Source organism: Crotalus tigris, unplaced genomic scaffold (assembly GCF_016545835.1).
Source record: "Crotalus tigris isolate CLP2741 ecotype Arizona unplaced genomic scaffold, ASM1654583v1 scf7180000024350.909852, whole genome shotgun sequence".
Taxonomy (NCBI): domain Eukaryota; kingdom Metazoa; phylum Chordata; class Lepidosauria; order Squamata; family Viperidae; genus Crotalus; species Crotalus tigris.
The window spans coordinates 897,208-909,852 of NW_024100519.1; the positions used below are offsets into that span (position 1 = coordinate 897,208).

The following is a 12,645-nucleotide window of genomic DNA, read 5'->3' on the forward strand; positions in this document are numbered from 1 at the left end:
GCAAAAGGAGAATCTTGGAAGGTCCCGGGAAGCCATGGTTTAATGAGAACCTCTGAAACCAAGTTTGAGGATGTTGTCAAGGATGAAGGATGTATGGCAAGGTGGAAACATTGCTCAGTGCAGTAGTGAATGAAAATATGAGTGTACATGTGTTGCAAGCATAAACATAGAACTCACTGTGTTTAGGGAAGCAAGGCTAAACTCTGCAGATCAAATCTATGATTGCATACTATCCTTTTTGAAAGGGCAGAAATCAAGGGACGGCGGGTATGAGTAATTCAGGACTGAATTTCCAAAGGAGATGCTGGAGAACTGGTGGATGTCTTATTTGGTTACAATTAAGGCCTTCACAATCCTTCCGTCATGATTCGAACTGCAATCTCTCCGGTGACATGCACCCACATGTCGAATGGGCGTGGATTTCATGCACCACAGACATGAAAATGTGGGCAAGATTTCCATTGCCCTCGATACATATTCCTCCCTCAATCTCTTCTGCATACTGAAGCTTCAATTACAGCATTGAGTAATCACCACCCTATTAAAAGAATGTGTAAAATTTATTCTCGGCCCACACAGGTATGGAGGTACGATTCCCCTGGTTCCTTTTTTTTTTTTAAGAGTTATTTTTTCCCTCTGCTTCCCTGAAAAGTTCCTGCTATCAAAGACAGGATGGTTGTTTTTTTTTGGGGGGGGGGGGAGGCATCTTGACATCAGAGTTAAATCATTTGTGTTTGATAAGTTCTGTTGAAAAACATAATGTATCGTCCATGTAATTTACGGCCACCCAAACTGAAGCTATTTCCGTGAAAAACAGGTTCCTTGAAGAACAAGTTACACTAACCTTATCAAAATTTAATATCAGACTCATCCCATTCCGAAATAATTAACATTTTCTTGACAATTCGTTCTTCACAAAGGAAGAAATAGCCACCATTTTGTTACAGGCATAATCCTAAAGTTGCTTTCAATTAAAAATCTCAGGTGGGTTTCCTTTTTTTTTTTTTTTTTTTTTGTCCCAAAGTGCTTTTTCCAAGGCCAACTGGTCTTTCTTTTTCCTTGAAGACTGAAACTGCCTTAAGTGACTAAACTAAGTTTTTAAGCAACATAAATTTAGCTTAATCGATGCGTTTCATTGTAGAAACTATGACACACATAGGACTATAGTACAATAAAATGATGGATAATTTTCTGGGGATTGCAGTATCCACCTAAAATTATCTAAATTCAATTATTATTATTATTTTAGAGTTACATTCATTCATTGTTGCTAGCTATCATAGGTTAAAATTTAGTTTTGGATGATGTTAACAACCAGTACAATTTATTAAAACTTCCCAAAAAAGTGTTCTCAGAGCGCACTCCGGACAAAAGACAAATGACGTTTCTGAGTTAATCCTCTTTTAATTAAACAGCAGATAAAGCAACTCAGTTTTCTGCAAAGCCAGGATGTAAGAGACACTAAATTATACATTTCATCTCTGATTATTTTTCTCTAAAGGGGCGAATGACACACACACAGGCTGGGTGAAGGAAAACACTTCCTGCTTCAGCAATTTTGTTTGAGTGAAAAACCAAAACTTTTAAAAGATTTTTCCAAGGCTTTCCCAGAACATGCTCCAAATGGCCTTGGAGATGCTATCGACTCTTTTGCCGAGAACTTGGTCAAAAACTTTATTAACGTTGCTAATCAGCGATACGTTGAACCTCCAAATGGTTGTGTCCCTCATGAGATATTGTTCCCCAAATTCATTTTCAAGGTGTCTCCTGCAATTGTAAAGGATTGCGACGTCCCTGGAGACTTCGAGCGTTCGACCGTATCCTTTGAGAATGGAATGGCTGGATGCCTGGACCACGCTCCTTGGGTTTACAATCATTTTCTTCAAAATATTGATGTGCAGTTTATTGGGCTCTCGATAAACGTGTTGCAATACGTTAACTCCGGGGATGGCTTCCCAGAGAGTGACGTTGAATTTGTCCAAAGACAAAAACACATTCTGAGAAAAAAAGTGACTTTCAAAAAAGAAGATCCCAACTCCTGGATGCTGATCCTCAAGGCTATCGATCATCCCTTTCCAATTTGGGTGTTTCAGGGGAAGGATAATTTCATTGATATCGTTAAAAACCACGTATTTGCTTCTGTACATGTTACGGTAAATGCAGTCATTTAAAACGGTGGTTTTCCCATAGCCCCAGTCCTGGTAAGAATACCAAAAAGAAGACAAACGCAAGTAGGAAGTAATTGGCCAAAGGATGATCTCCACCGTGCCTTCTTGAACATAAAAGTTTAAAATCCGATCCATGAGCGAGCTGCAGCTCATTTTGTAGATAAAGACTTTGTTGGCCCCGAGGGTCTTGTACATTTCCACGCTCTGCACAAACTGTAGGACGTTGTCGTAATTCTCGGGCATGACCGACAGGCAGACAGTGTACTCTCTCACGAACCAAGTCCTGGAAACCCGGTTGTTGATTTCAAACCACGGGAGCTCAGCCATGGATCCCCTAGTGGACGGGTGAATGGACATATACTGGGGCAAGCAACGTTGTGGTTCCAAACACACAATATCTGCCGCCCCAACTGGGAGGCCAAACCTCTCTGGGTGGATGTCAACGCTTGCCCGGATGATAGAAATGCGATTGTCGTGACTGCAGCAAAACCAGCAATAAAGATCTTGGATTTTTTTGTAATGGACCACTGCAATTGCCCGGGTGAGGTTTTGTTGCCGGTCATCGTGGTACAACGAAACGACGAAGGTTTTGTTGTGTTTTAAGGCAGTGATGGTATCCTTCACCAGCTCACCTCTGCAAGGGCCCAAGGAGAGCTTGGTTTGGGAGGCTGGGGACGATGGCCTTCTGGGGTACATTTCAAAGAGCAGAAGAACTAAGAAAGGGATGACCATCCAAAGCATCTTGCTCTTAAAGCGGGGCATCTTATTCCTTTGAGGTTGCTACAAAACACATACATTAGACAAGGGAGAGGAGTAAGTGAAATAACATTATTCCTCCTTAACAAATGGCTCCCTCTTAAAAAGAAATGGTTTTTAAGAGAAATCTCTTGAACCCTCTGTATTCATTTATTTTTGTCATATTTATGTAGTGTCTACTGGAGGGGGTGACCTTTTGAGAACTGAATGCAACGGAATTTTATTTTAATGTATGCTGATTCGTGTACATTCAAAGTGACAATAAAGTTATTCTATTCTATTCTATTCTATTCTATTCTATTCTATTCTATTCTATTCTATTCTATTCTATTCTATTCTACCCTACCCTACCCTATTCTATCCTATCTTATCCCCTATTCTATCCTCTATTCTACTCTACTCTACCCTACCCTACCCTACTCTACCTTGTGGTGCGGCCGGAACAATCTTGAACTGCACACACTCAAAACTGTAGAAATGACAGCAGACTTTACTATTCTACAACCTCTTACAATACTAGACAACACAGCATCAACAGTAGAGACCTTCCAGTTTCTGGGTTCTATAATATCTCAAGATTTAAAATGGACACCTAACATCAAAAATGTCATGAAAAAAAAAGAACAAAGGACATTCTTTTTGCGCCAACTCAGAAAGCTCAGACTGCCCCAGGAGCCACTGATACAGTTCAACAAAACAATTATTGAGTCTGTCATTTGCACCTCTATAATTGTCTGGTTTGGATCTGCAAACAAACAAAGACACAGACTTCAACGGAGAGTTAGGACTGCAGAAAAAAACAATTGCTACCAGCCTGCCTTCCCTTGAGGACCTGTATACTGCACAAGCCAGCAAAAGGGCTGTGAAAATATCTACCTCCTGGACATAAACAATTTCAACTTCTTCCCTCCAGATGATGCTCTATGTTGTGTCCTGAGCCTGCTGAAGCATTCAGCAGGCTCAGAAATGTTGCAAACGGTCCCAGGCAGACCAAAAGCTGCCCGGGACCAGACTGGCTGTTGCCAGCCTTGCGTGCATGCGCAAGGCGCAAAAACAGCCAGATTTCTAGTGGCTGACACTGTCCGGGTTTTGGACACTATAAAAAACCATTTATTTATGGTTTTTATCTTTTTAAAGATGTTTTGAAGAAATTTCAATTAAGCCTATATTCAGCTCTGGGAAGGTCAGGGGAGGGAATGGGAGGTTTGGGGAAGGGTTATTTTGTTTTTGTAAAACTTCAAAAATTTTCAATAAAAAAAAAAGGCCTGCGTGCCTTTTTGTTGTTGCTGGTTGTAAGAAGAGAACAATAAAAGAAGCTTGTTTATTACACCATGTGTTGCCTCTTAATGTCTCTAACCTGCAAATACAACACTATAGGTGCTCTACACCAGAACGACTGGACACAAGGACAGTTTTTTTCCCCATGCCGTCACTCTACCTAACAACTAATTCCTACAATCCTGTCAAAATAGTAAAATTGTATTACTATGATATTCTTCAGCTTTCCTATTACCTCTCCTTATCTTCTTAGGATTATAATTTTGCAGCTTATATCTTACAATTTATATTGGGGAAGGGGGGTTGTACCCTAGTATGATGTATGTTGTTTGCTTAGCTAGTACTCCATGACTATCACTAAGTGTTGCATCCTATGACTTATGATGAAGTGTTGTATTTCACCATTTATGATGAATGTATTTTCACGTTGTATAATGTATATGATCATGATTATCACTATTACTTGTCTGTACACTGAGAGCTTATGCACTGGAAACAAATTCCTTGTATGTCCAACCACACTTGGCCAATAAAGAATTTTATTCTATATTCTATTCTATATCCATATCTCTCTTAATGTGTATACACACACACACACATATATAAATATATTATTGATATCTATTATACATCATTTAGATAGATAGATAGATAGATAGATAGATAGATAGATAGATAGATAGATAGATAGATAGATAGATAGATAATGGATAATTAGATTATATAAATGTAGCTGAAATTAATATAGTTTTATAGATAGATAGATAGATAGATAGATAGATAGATAGATAGATAGATAGATAGATAGATGTCTCCAATTCTCATCTACATATATTTATATCTAATATAGATATATATTATCTGTATGCATTATTATATCTATCAATATCAATATCAGCTATATTTTCAAGAAAAAACTGATATTTCCCTGCCATTAAAGGCTATTTTTTAAAAAAAAAAAATAGGAGAGCAAAATCAAACCTAAAATCCTCACCTCAAGGATTTCCTCAGGAGGCTGAAGAAAAATGCTATTTTTCTCCCCTCAAAAGAAAAAGAAAGGAAGAAAGAAATAGAGTTAGGCCTTGGGGAGTTATATGAGGAAAAGAGGGAGAGAGAGGAATAAAAATGTATATAAAAATTCCTGCCTTTTCCTCTCCTCTTGGAATGGCTGCTAATAAACTGCTCAAAATGGTGGAAAGTGGTGCTTCCTGTTTCTCCTCCTCCTTTTCCCTGTTGAAGGTGGAAGAAGTGCTATAATCTTAAAAAGGCCCTTTCTTCCAAATGAACTAATCTATCTATCTATCTATCTATCTATCTATCTATCTATCTATCTATCTATCTATCTATCTATCTATCTATCATCTATTTATCTTATCCCTTGTCTATCTTTGTGTATCTATATTTATTTCTTTATTTCTATTTCTCTCTACTTTTATCTATCTATATTTATCTTTGTTTATCTCTGTCTGTCTGTCTGTCTCTCTCTCTCTCTCTTTCTCTCTCTGTCTGTCTATCTATCTCTCTAGCTAGCTAGCTATTTATCTTATCCCTTGTCTCTTGTTTATCTTATCTCTTGTCTATATGTATCTATATTTATTTCTTTATTTCTGTTTCTCTCTATTTGTATCTATTTTATTTATCTTTATGTTTATCTCTATGTATGTATGTATCTATCTATCATCTAGCTATTTATCTTATCCTTTGTCTCTTATCTTATCTCTTGTCTATTTTTATGTATCTATATTTATTTCTTTATTTCTATTTCTCTCTATTTTCATCTATCTATTTTATTTATCTTTGTTTCTCTCTCTCTCTCTCTCTCTCTCTCTCTCTCTCTCTCTCTCTCTCGTCTAATCTGTCTTTTTAATTAAATTTATACAACCACCCAATTAAAAAACTATTCCGGGCAGCCTTACAAATCTAATGGAATAATAATGGCTGTGGACTCCTAAGTACATCTGCCATTGTTAGAAGCCCATTCAGATACCACCAAACATCTTGCTATCCTGGTTGAGATTCCTAGCTTGCAAAACTGGGGTTGTGACTTATGGCCAAAATGTCATTATTCTTAGCAGAAAATGTGACATGTCAGCCTGGGTGCAGCTGATGCGTGTGAGCGAGTCTCCACCTTCCTAAAAGTATTTTATGGCTACAGTTCTGAAAGATCAAACTCACAGCAGATAGCCAAAAATGGAAAATAACTGAAACTCAATAAACTCCTCCTGAATTCTCAATTCGATATCTGCCAATTTCCCCATCCAATTTCTGTATGGGCAGGGAGGGCCAATGCATTGTGGTTATGAAAAGAAAAAGAATAAAAGAAGTGCTTTGGCATGCTAAAATGTGGGCAGCACATTTCAGGATTATCACAGCTTAACAACAAAAAAAAAACAAAACAGCTTGGGCTGCAAAGCTTAACGCAGACTGGAAATATCTGACAGAAAAAGCAACGAAGCAAGACATGGCGACATTCAAACAAGGACTGCATTACCTTGAGATGTGCATCTAGAAATACATAATGGGTTTTACTTCAATTAAAATTTAAATATTTGAAAAATTAATAAAGTCTAAAACAGGATCTTTGGGATAGATAAGGACCTTTTGTAAACGTTTATTGATTAATGAAATTCATATCTAGCGATATATTTAATGAAAATTTGTGTTAGAAATGTACTAATGAGATAATAATTTAAACAGATAGTGTTAGTTTTGATTTAAGCATTTAATTTATATATAGCAATATATTAATGAATGAGTTGGTTATAGGATTGTATTAATTTGATTATTATATTGATATTGAGCGGTTGAACGTTTTTATTGATTAAGGAAACTTATATTTAGATATATTAATGAATGAATTTATTTGAATCTACTTGATTATAATATTCTACATAGACAGAGAGGGAAATTTTAAGAAACATTGTGTGAATTCTATATTTATAATGTTATTGTTTCTTTTGTAATTGACCACCTTATCTCCACGCTGGCTTTTAAGCTTCTGTTGGTGTAAAATGGAAAACTAATAAAAATTGTTTTTTTTAAAAAAAAAAAAAACCAATTCTCTGCTCCATGAATTCAGAAAGGTGGGCTGTTACATGTTCTTTTCTCTCGCAACTTATTATTTATCTATTGTGTTTAGAACTTGGAGATGCCACCAATCTTTAGCTAGGGAAGGGAAAGAGATCTCTATCTCAGAACAATAGAGTTAGAAGGGAACTTGGAGGTCTTCTAGTCCAACCCCTGGCTCAAGCAAGAGTCTACACAATTCTGGACAATTCAGGCTTTCCAATCTATTCTTAAACCCCCCAATGTTGGAGCAATAACCACTCCTGGAAGCAAGCTTTTCCACGGATTAATTGATCTGGGATTATAGGGTAACAGACTAACAGAGCGGGAAGGGACTTTGGAGGTCTTCTAGTCCAGCCCCCTGCTCAAGCAGGAAACCTTATTCCATTTCAGACATGTGGCTCTCCAGTCTCTTCTCTAAAACCTTCAGTGATGGAGCACCCATAACTTCTGGAGGCAAGCGGTTCCACTGGTCAATTGTTCTCACTGTCAGGAAGTTTCTCCTTAATTCCAGGTGGCTTCTCTCCTTGATTCTACCCACTGTAATTCTTATCTTGCCTTCTGGTGGTTTGGAAAAATAAGTGGACCTACCTCTCCCTTGTGGCAATATATATAAGATGGCACCAACTTGCTTGCCTGCGGCTGCTTCAGCTCTCAAAAGTGTTATGGAAGGGACTGATCCGGATTGAAGAACTTTTCCAAAACAGAGACAAGAAAGCTTTTTATTTCTAGGGAGAGCCTGGCATCGTGCCAAGTATGACGTAATGCTACATTCCAATGACATTGCCCCCAAAGGGGACAACATCATTTTGGCACTGTGCCAAGGCTTGCCCCAGAAATAAAAAGATGATGTGATACTCTTGGCACTGTGCCAAGTATGACACTAATTAAAACAAAAACTTTAATGTACAAAATAAAAAAGGCTACTTTTTTTGTCTCTTCTTTGTTGTGATCCTGGAAGAGAAATACACTTGGTGTGCAATCGTAAAGCTATACACTATAGGTAAACCTCACTTTACGACCGTTAATACTAGTTCCCAGGCTCCCAGGGCTGGTTATGTTGGCCTTTGACTGATTCTTCAATCAAAGTTCTGATTTCAACACTCAACCTGGAACCGTGCAGGGACCAGGGCATCCGGTCCCTACATAAAGCCTATTGCAAAGCCTGCATCCCGAGTTGGTTCTGGCTACAGCATTACGTCGCCCTGGCACGCTGCCAGGGAAAAAGGCTCTTTGCAAATTTTCTAGTTAGAAAAGAGTAAGGACGACGTAAGGCTGCATTCTGATGACTTTGCCCCCAAACTGACCAACCTAGCCTGTCCTATCTTGGGAAAGCCTGACTTTTTTGCCCTCTTTGGGCTAAAGAAATATTAGGGCCAGAGGTTTGGCCCACTTTGGGGGTTAGAAAAGAGTAAGGCTAACGTAAGGCTGCATTCAATGGGATTTTAAGGTTATTATTTTGCATCTTTATTATGAGAAGCCCTGTTATTTGTATTAATAGAACAACGGGAGGCTCAGGGACTGCAAAACGGGCACAGGTGTAGGCAAAAAGGCTCTTTGCAATTGTTCTAGTTAAGAAAATTTGCATTCTGATGACTTTGATCCACACAGCCTGTCCTATCTTGGGAAACCCTGGCTTTTTTACAAACCCCTTTGGGATAACGTTTATTTCCTCGTGGGGCTGCTGTTCCTGCCTTGACCACATGTCCCGTATCATTAGCACCGAGGCCATCATCGGCCTTTTTAACTCGGTTTAAGGCTTTTGGAAACGGGTTTCCTGCTTCCATACCTGTTCTGCAGCCCCCGGGCCTCCCGTCACTCTATTATGATTAACCGGTGGGTATGCATACCACCTGAGGCAGGTAGAAGCAGCCCTGCTCAGGCAAGCGTAGTAGGAGGGGGCGGAGACAGCAACAGCCTTGGGTATATAATTAGGCAAGCAAGCCGGCAAGGAAGCCGGCAGCTTGTGAGGCGATGTACAACTGGTGGCAACGCAACGCTGGGCAACGCAACGCTGGGCAACGCAACGCTGGGCAACGCAACGAAACGCAGCCAACAGGCAAGAAATGCAGTATCGGCTGGAGGTAAGGCACTGGGGGGGGGAGGAAGGGAGGGAGATGGAGAGTGCTTTTGTGCGTTTGACGTTGTGGGATCTGAAAATGCAGAAGTCTTTTTTTAATGGTGGAATATTTAAGGGAAGGTAATTTGTATAGTTTGTAGTTCTTTTTTTGCACCGCACGGCACGAAGGCAAGGCAACCAACAGACAAGAAATGCAGTCTGTGGGGGGGAGGAAGGGGGGGGGAATGGAGAGTGCTTTTGTGCGTTTGACGTTGTGGGATCTGAAAATGCAGAAGTTTTTTTTTAATGGTGGAATATTTAAGGGAAGGTAATTTGTATAGTTTGTAGTTCTTTTTTTACACGGCACGGCACGAAGGCAACGCAAGGCAACCAACAGGCAAGAAATGCAATATCAGCTGGACGTAAGACATGCGGAGGAAGGGAGGAAGATGGAGAGTGCTTTTGTGAGTTTCAAGTTGTGGGATACGAAAATGCAGAAGTTTTTTTTTAATGGTGGAATATTTTAGAGAAGCTAATTTGTATAATTTATAGTTCTTTTTTTGCACCGCACGGCACGAAGGCAAGGCAAGGCAACCAACAGACAAGAAATGCAGTCTGGGAGGGGAGGAAGGGGGGGAAATGGAGAGTGCTTTTGTGCGCTTGAAGTTGTGGGATCTGAAAACGGAATATTTAAGAGAAGCTAATTTCTATAGTTTGTAGTTCTTTTTTTACACGGCACGGCACGGCACGGCACGAAGGCAACGCAAGGCAACCAACAGGCAAGAAATGCAATATCAGCTGGACGTAAGACATGCGGAGGGGGGAGTAAGGGAGGGAAATGAAGAGTGCTTTTGTGAGTTTCAAGTTGTGGGATATGAAAATGCAGAAGTTTTTTTTTAATGGTGGAATATTTAAGAGAAGCTAATTTGTATAATTTATAGTTCTTTTTTTGCACCGCACGGCACGAAGGCAAGGCAAGGCAACCAACAGACAAGAAATGCAGTCTGGGGGGGGGGGGAGGAAGGGGGGGGAAATGGAGAGTGCTTTTGTGAGTTTGAAGTTGTGGGATCTGAAAACGGAATATTTAAGAGAAGCTAATTTCTACAGTTTGTAGTTCTTTTTTTACACGGCACGGCACGGCACGAAGGCAACGCAAGGCAACCAACAGGCAAGAAATGCAATATCAGCTGGACGTAAGACATGCGGAGGGGGGAGTAAGGGAGGGAAATGAAGAGTGCTTTTGTGAGTTTCAAGTTGTGGGATATGAAAATGCAGAAGTTTTTTTTTAATGGTGGAATATTTAAGAGAAGCTAATTTGTATAATTTATAGTTCTTTTTTTGCACCGCACGGCACGAAGGCAACGCAAGGCAACCAACAGACAAGAAATGCAGTCTGGGGGGGAGGAAGGGGGGGAAATGGAGAGTGCTTTTGTGAGTTTGAAGTTGTGGGATCTGAAAACGGAATATTTAAGAGAAGCTAATTTCTATAGTTTGTAGTTCTTTTTTTACACCGCACGGCACGAAGGCAACGCAAGGCAACCAACAGGCAAGAAATGCAATATCAGCTGGATGTAAGACATGCGGAGGGGGGAGGAAGGGAGGGAGATGGAGAGTGCTTTTGTGAGTTTCAAGTTGTGGGATATGAAAATGCAGAAGTTTTTTTTTAATGGTGGAATATTTAAGAGAAGCTAATTTGTATAATTTATAGTTCTTTTTTTGCACCGCACGGCACGAAGGCAACGCAAGGCAACCAACAGACAAGAAATGCAGTCTGGGGGGGAGGAAGGGGGGGAAATGGAGAGTGCTTTTGTGAGTTTCAAGTTGTGGGAGATGAAAAAGAAGAGGGTTTTTTTTAATGGTGGAATATTGAAGAGAAGCTAATTTGTATAATTCTTTTTTTTGCACGGCACGAAGGCAAGGGAGGGAGAAGAGCAACAAAGATGATAAGGGACTGGAGGCTAAAACATGAGGAACGGTTGCTGGAATTGGGTCTGTCTAGTTTAAAGAAGAGAAGGATGGGGGGGCGACATTAAAACAGTCTTCCAAGATCTCAGGGGTTGCCCCAAAGAAGAGGCAGTCAAGCTGTTCTCCAAAGCCCCTGAAGGCAGGATAAGAAGCAACGATGGAAACTCATCAAGGAGAGACGCAAACTAGAACTAAGGAGAAACTTCCTGACAGTGACAACAATTGGCCAGTGGAACCACCTGCCTCCAGAAGCTGTAAATGCTCCAACACTGGAAGTTTTTAAGAAGAGACTGGACAGCCATTTGTCCAAAATGGTATAAGGTTTCCTGCCTGAGCAGGGGGTTGGACCAGATGACCTCCAAGGTCCTTTCCAATGTTATTATTATTATTATATTCTTTGTTGTGATCCTGGAAGATAAATACACTTGGTGTGCAATTGTAAGGCTATACACTATAGGTAAGCCTCACTTTACAAACGTTAATGCTGGTTCCCAGGCTCCCAGGGCTGGTTATGTTGGCCTCTGACTGATTCTTCAATCAAAGTTCTGATTTCAACACTCAACCTGGAACGGTGCAGGGACCAGGGCATCCGGTCCCTACATAAAGCCTATTGCAAAGCCTGCGTCCCAAGCTGGTTCTGGCTACAGCATTACGTCGCCCTGGCACGGGAAAAAGGCTCTTTGCAAATTTTCTAGTTAGAAAAGAGTAAGGTCGATGTAAGGCTGCATTCTGATGACTTTGCCCCCAAACTGACCAACCTAGCCTGTCCTATCTTGGGCACGGCAACGCAACGGGAGGGAGGGAGAACTTTGGGCTTGGGCTTGGAACTTTGTAACTTTGTAACTTTGTAACTTTGTAACTTTGTAACTTTGAAGTTGTGGGATCTGAAAATGCAGAGGTCTTTTTTTAATGGTGGAATATTTAAGGGAAGGTAATTTGTATAGTTTTTAGTTTTTTTTTTGCACCTCACCGCAGGAAGGCAAGAAAACCAACAGGTAAGAAATGCTGGAGGTAAGGCACATCCCACCATCCCACCATCCCAAGCCCAAGCCCTCCCATCATCCCACCATCCCAAGCCCAAGCCCTCCCACCATCCCACCATCCCAAGCCCAAGCCCTCCCATCATCCCACCATCCCAAGCCCAAGCCCTCCCACCATCCCAAGCCCAAGCCCTCCCACCATCCCACCATCCCAAGCCCAAGCCCTCCCACCATCCCACCATCCCAAGCCCAAGCCCTCCCACCATCCCAAGCCCAAGCCCTCCCACCATCCCACCATCCCAAGCCCAAGCCCTCCCATCATCCCACCGTCCCACCGTCCCACCATCCCACCATCCCAAGCCCAAGCCCTCCC

The 12,645-nt window shown here is 40.8% G+C and overlaps 1 protein-coding gene across 2 annotated transcripts; it reads right to left on the bottom strand.

Moving 5' to 3' along the window:
* Positions 1-1,023: 1,023 nt before the first annotated feature.
* On the bottom strand, positions 1,024-9,120 carry LOC120300744. Of its 2 annotated transcripts, XM_039327142.1 has the most exons (3): positions 6,119-6,414; positions 5,197-5,243; positions 1,024-2,948 (listed from the first exon to the last, which is right to left on the bottom strand). In XM_039327142.1, the coding sequence occupies exon 3, from the start codon at positions 2,928-2,930 to the stop codon at positions 1,584-1,586; it is 1,347 nt and encodes a 448-aa protein (XP_039183076.1). In that variant the 5' UTR covers positions 2,931-2,948; positions 5,197-5,243; positions 6,119-6,414; the 3' UTR covers positions 1,024-1,583. The 2 variants fall into 2 exon arrangements, with proteins under 2 accessions (XP_039183076.1, XP_039183078.1); XM_039327144.1 differs by lacking the exons at positions 5,197-5,243; positions 6,119-6,414 and adding an exon at positions 9,058-9,120.
* Between the last annotated feature and the right edge of the window lie 3,525 nt (positions 9,121-12,645).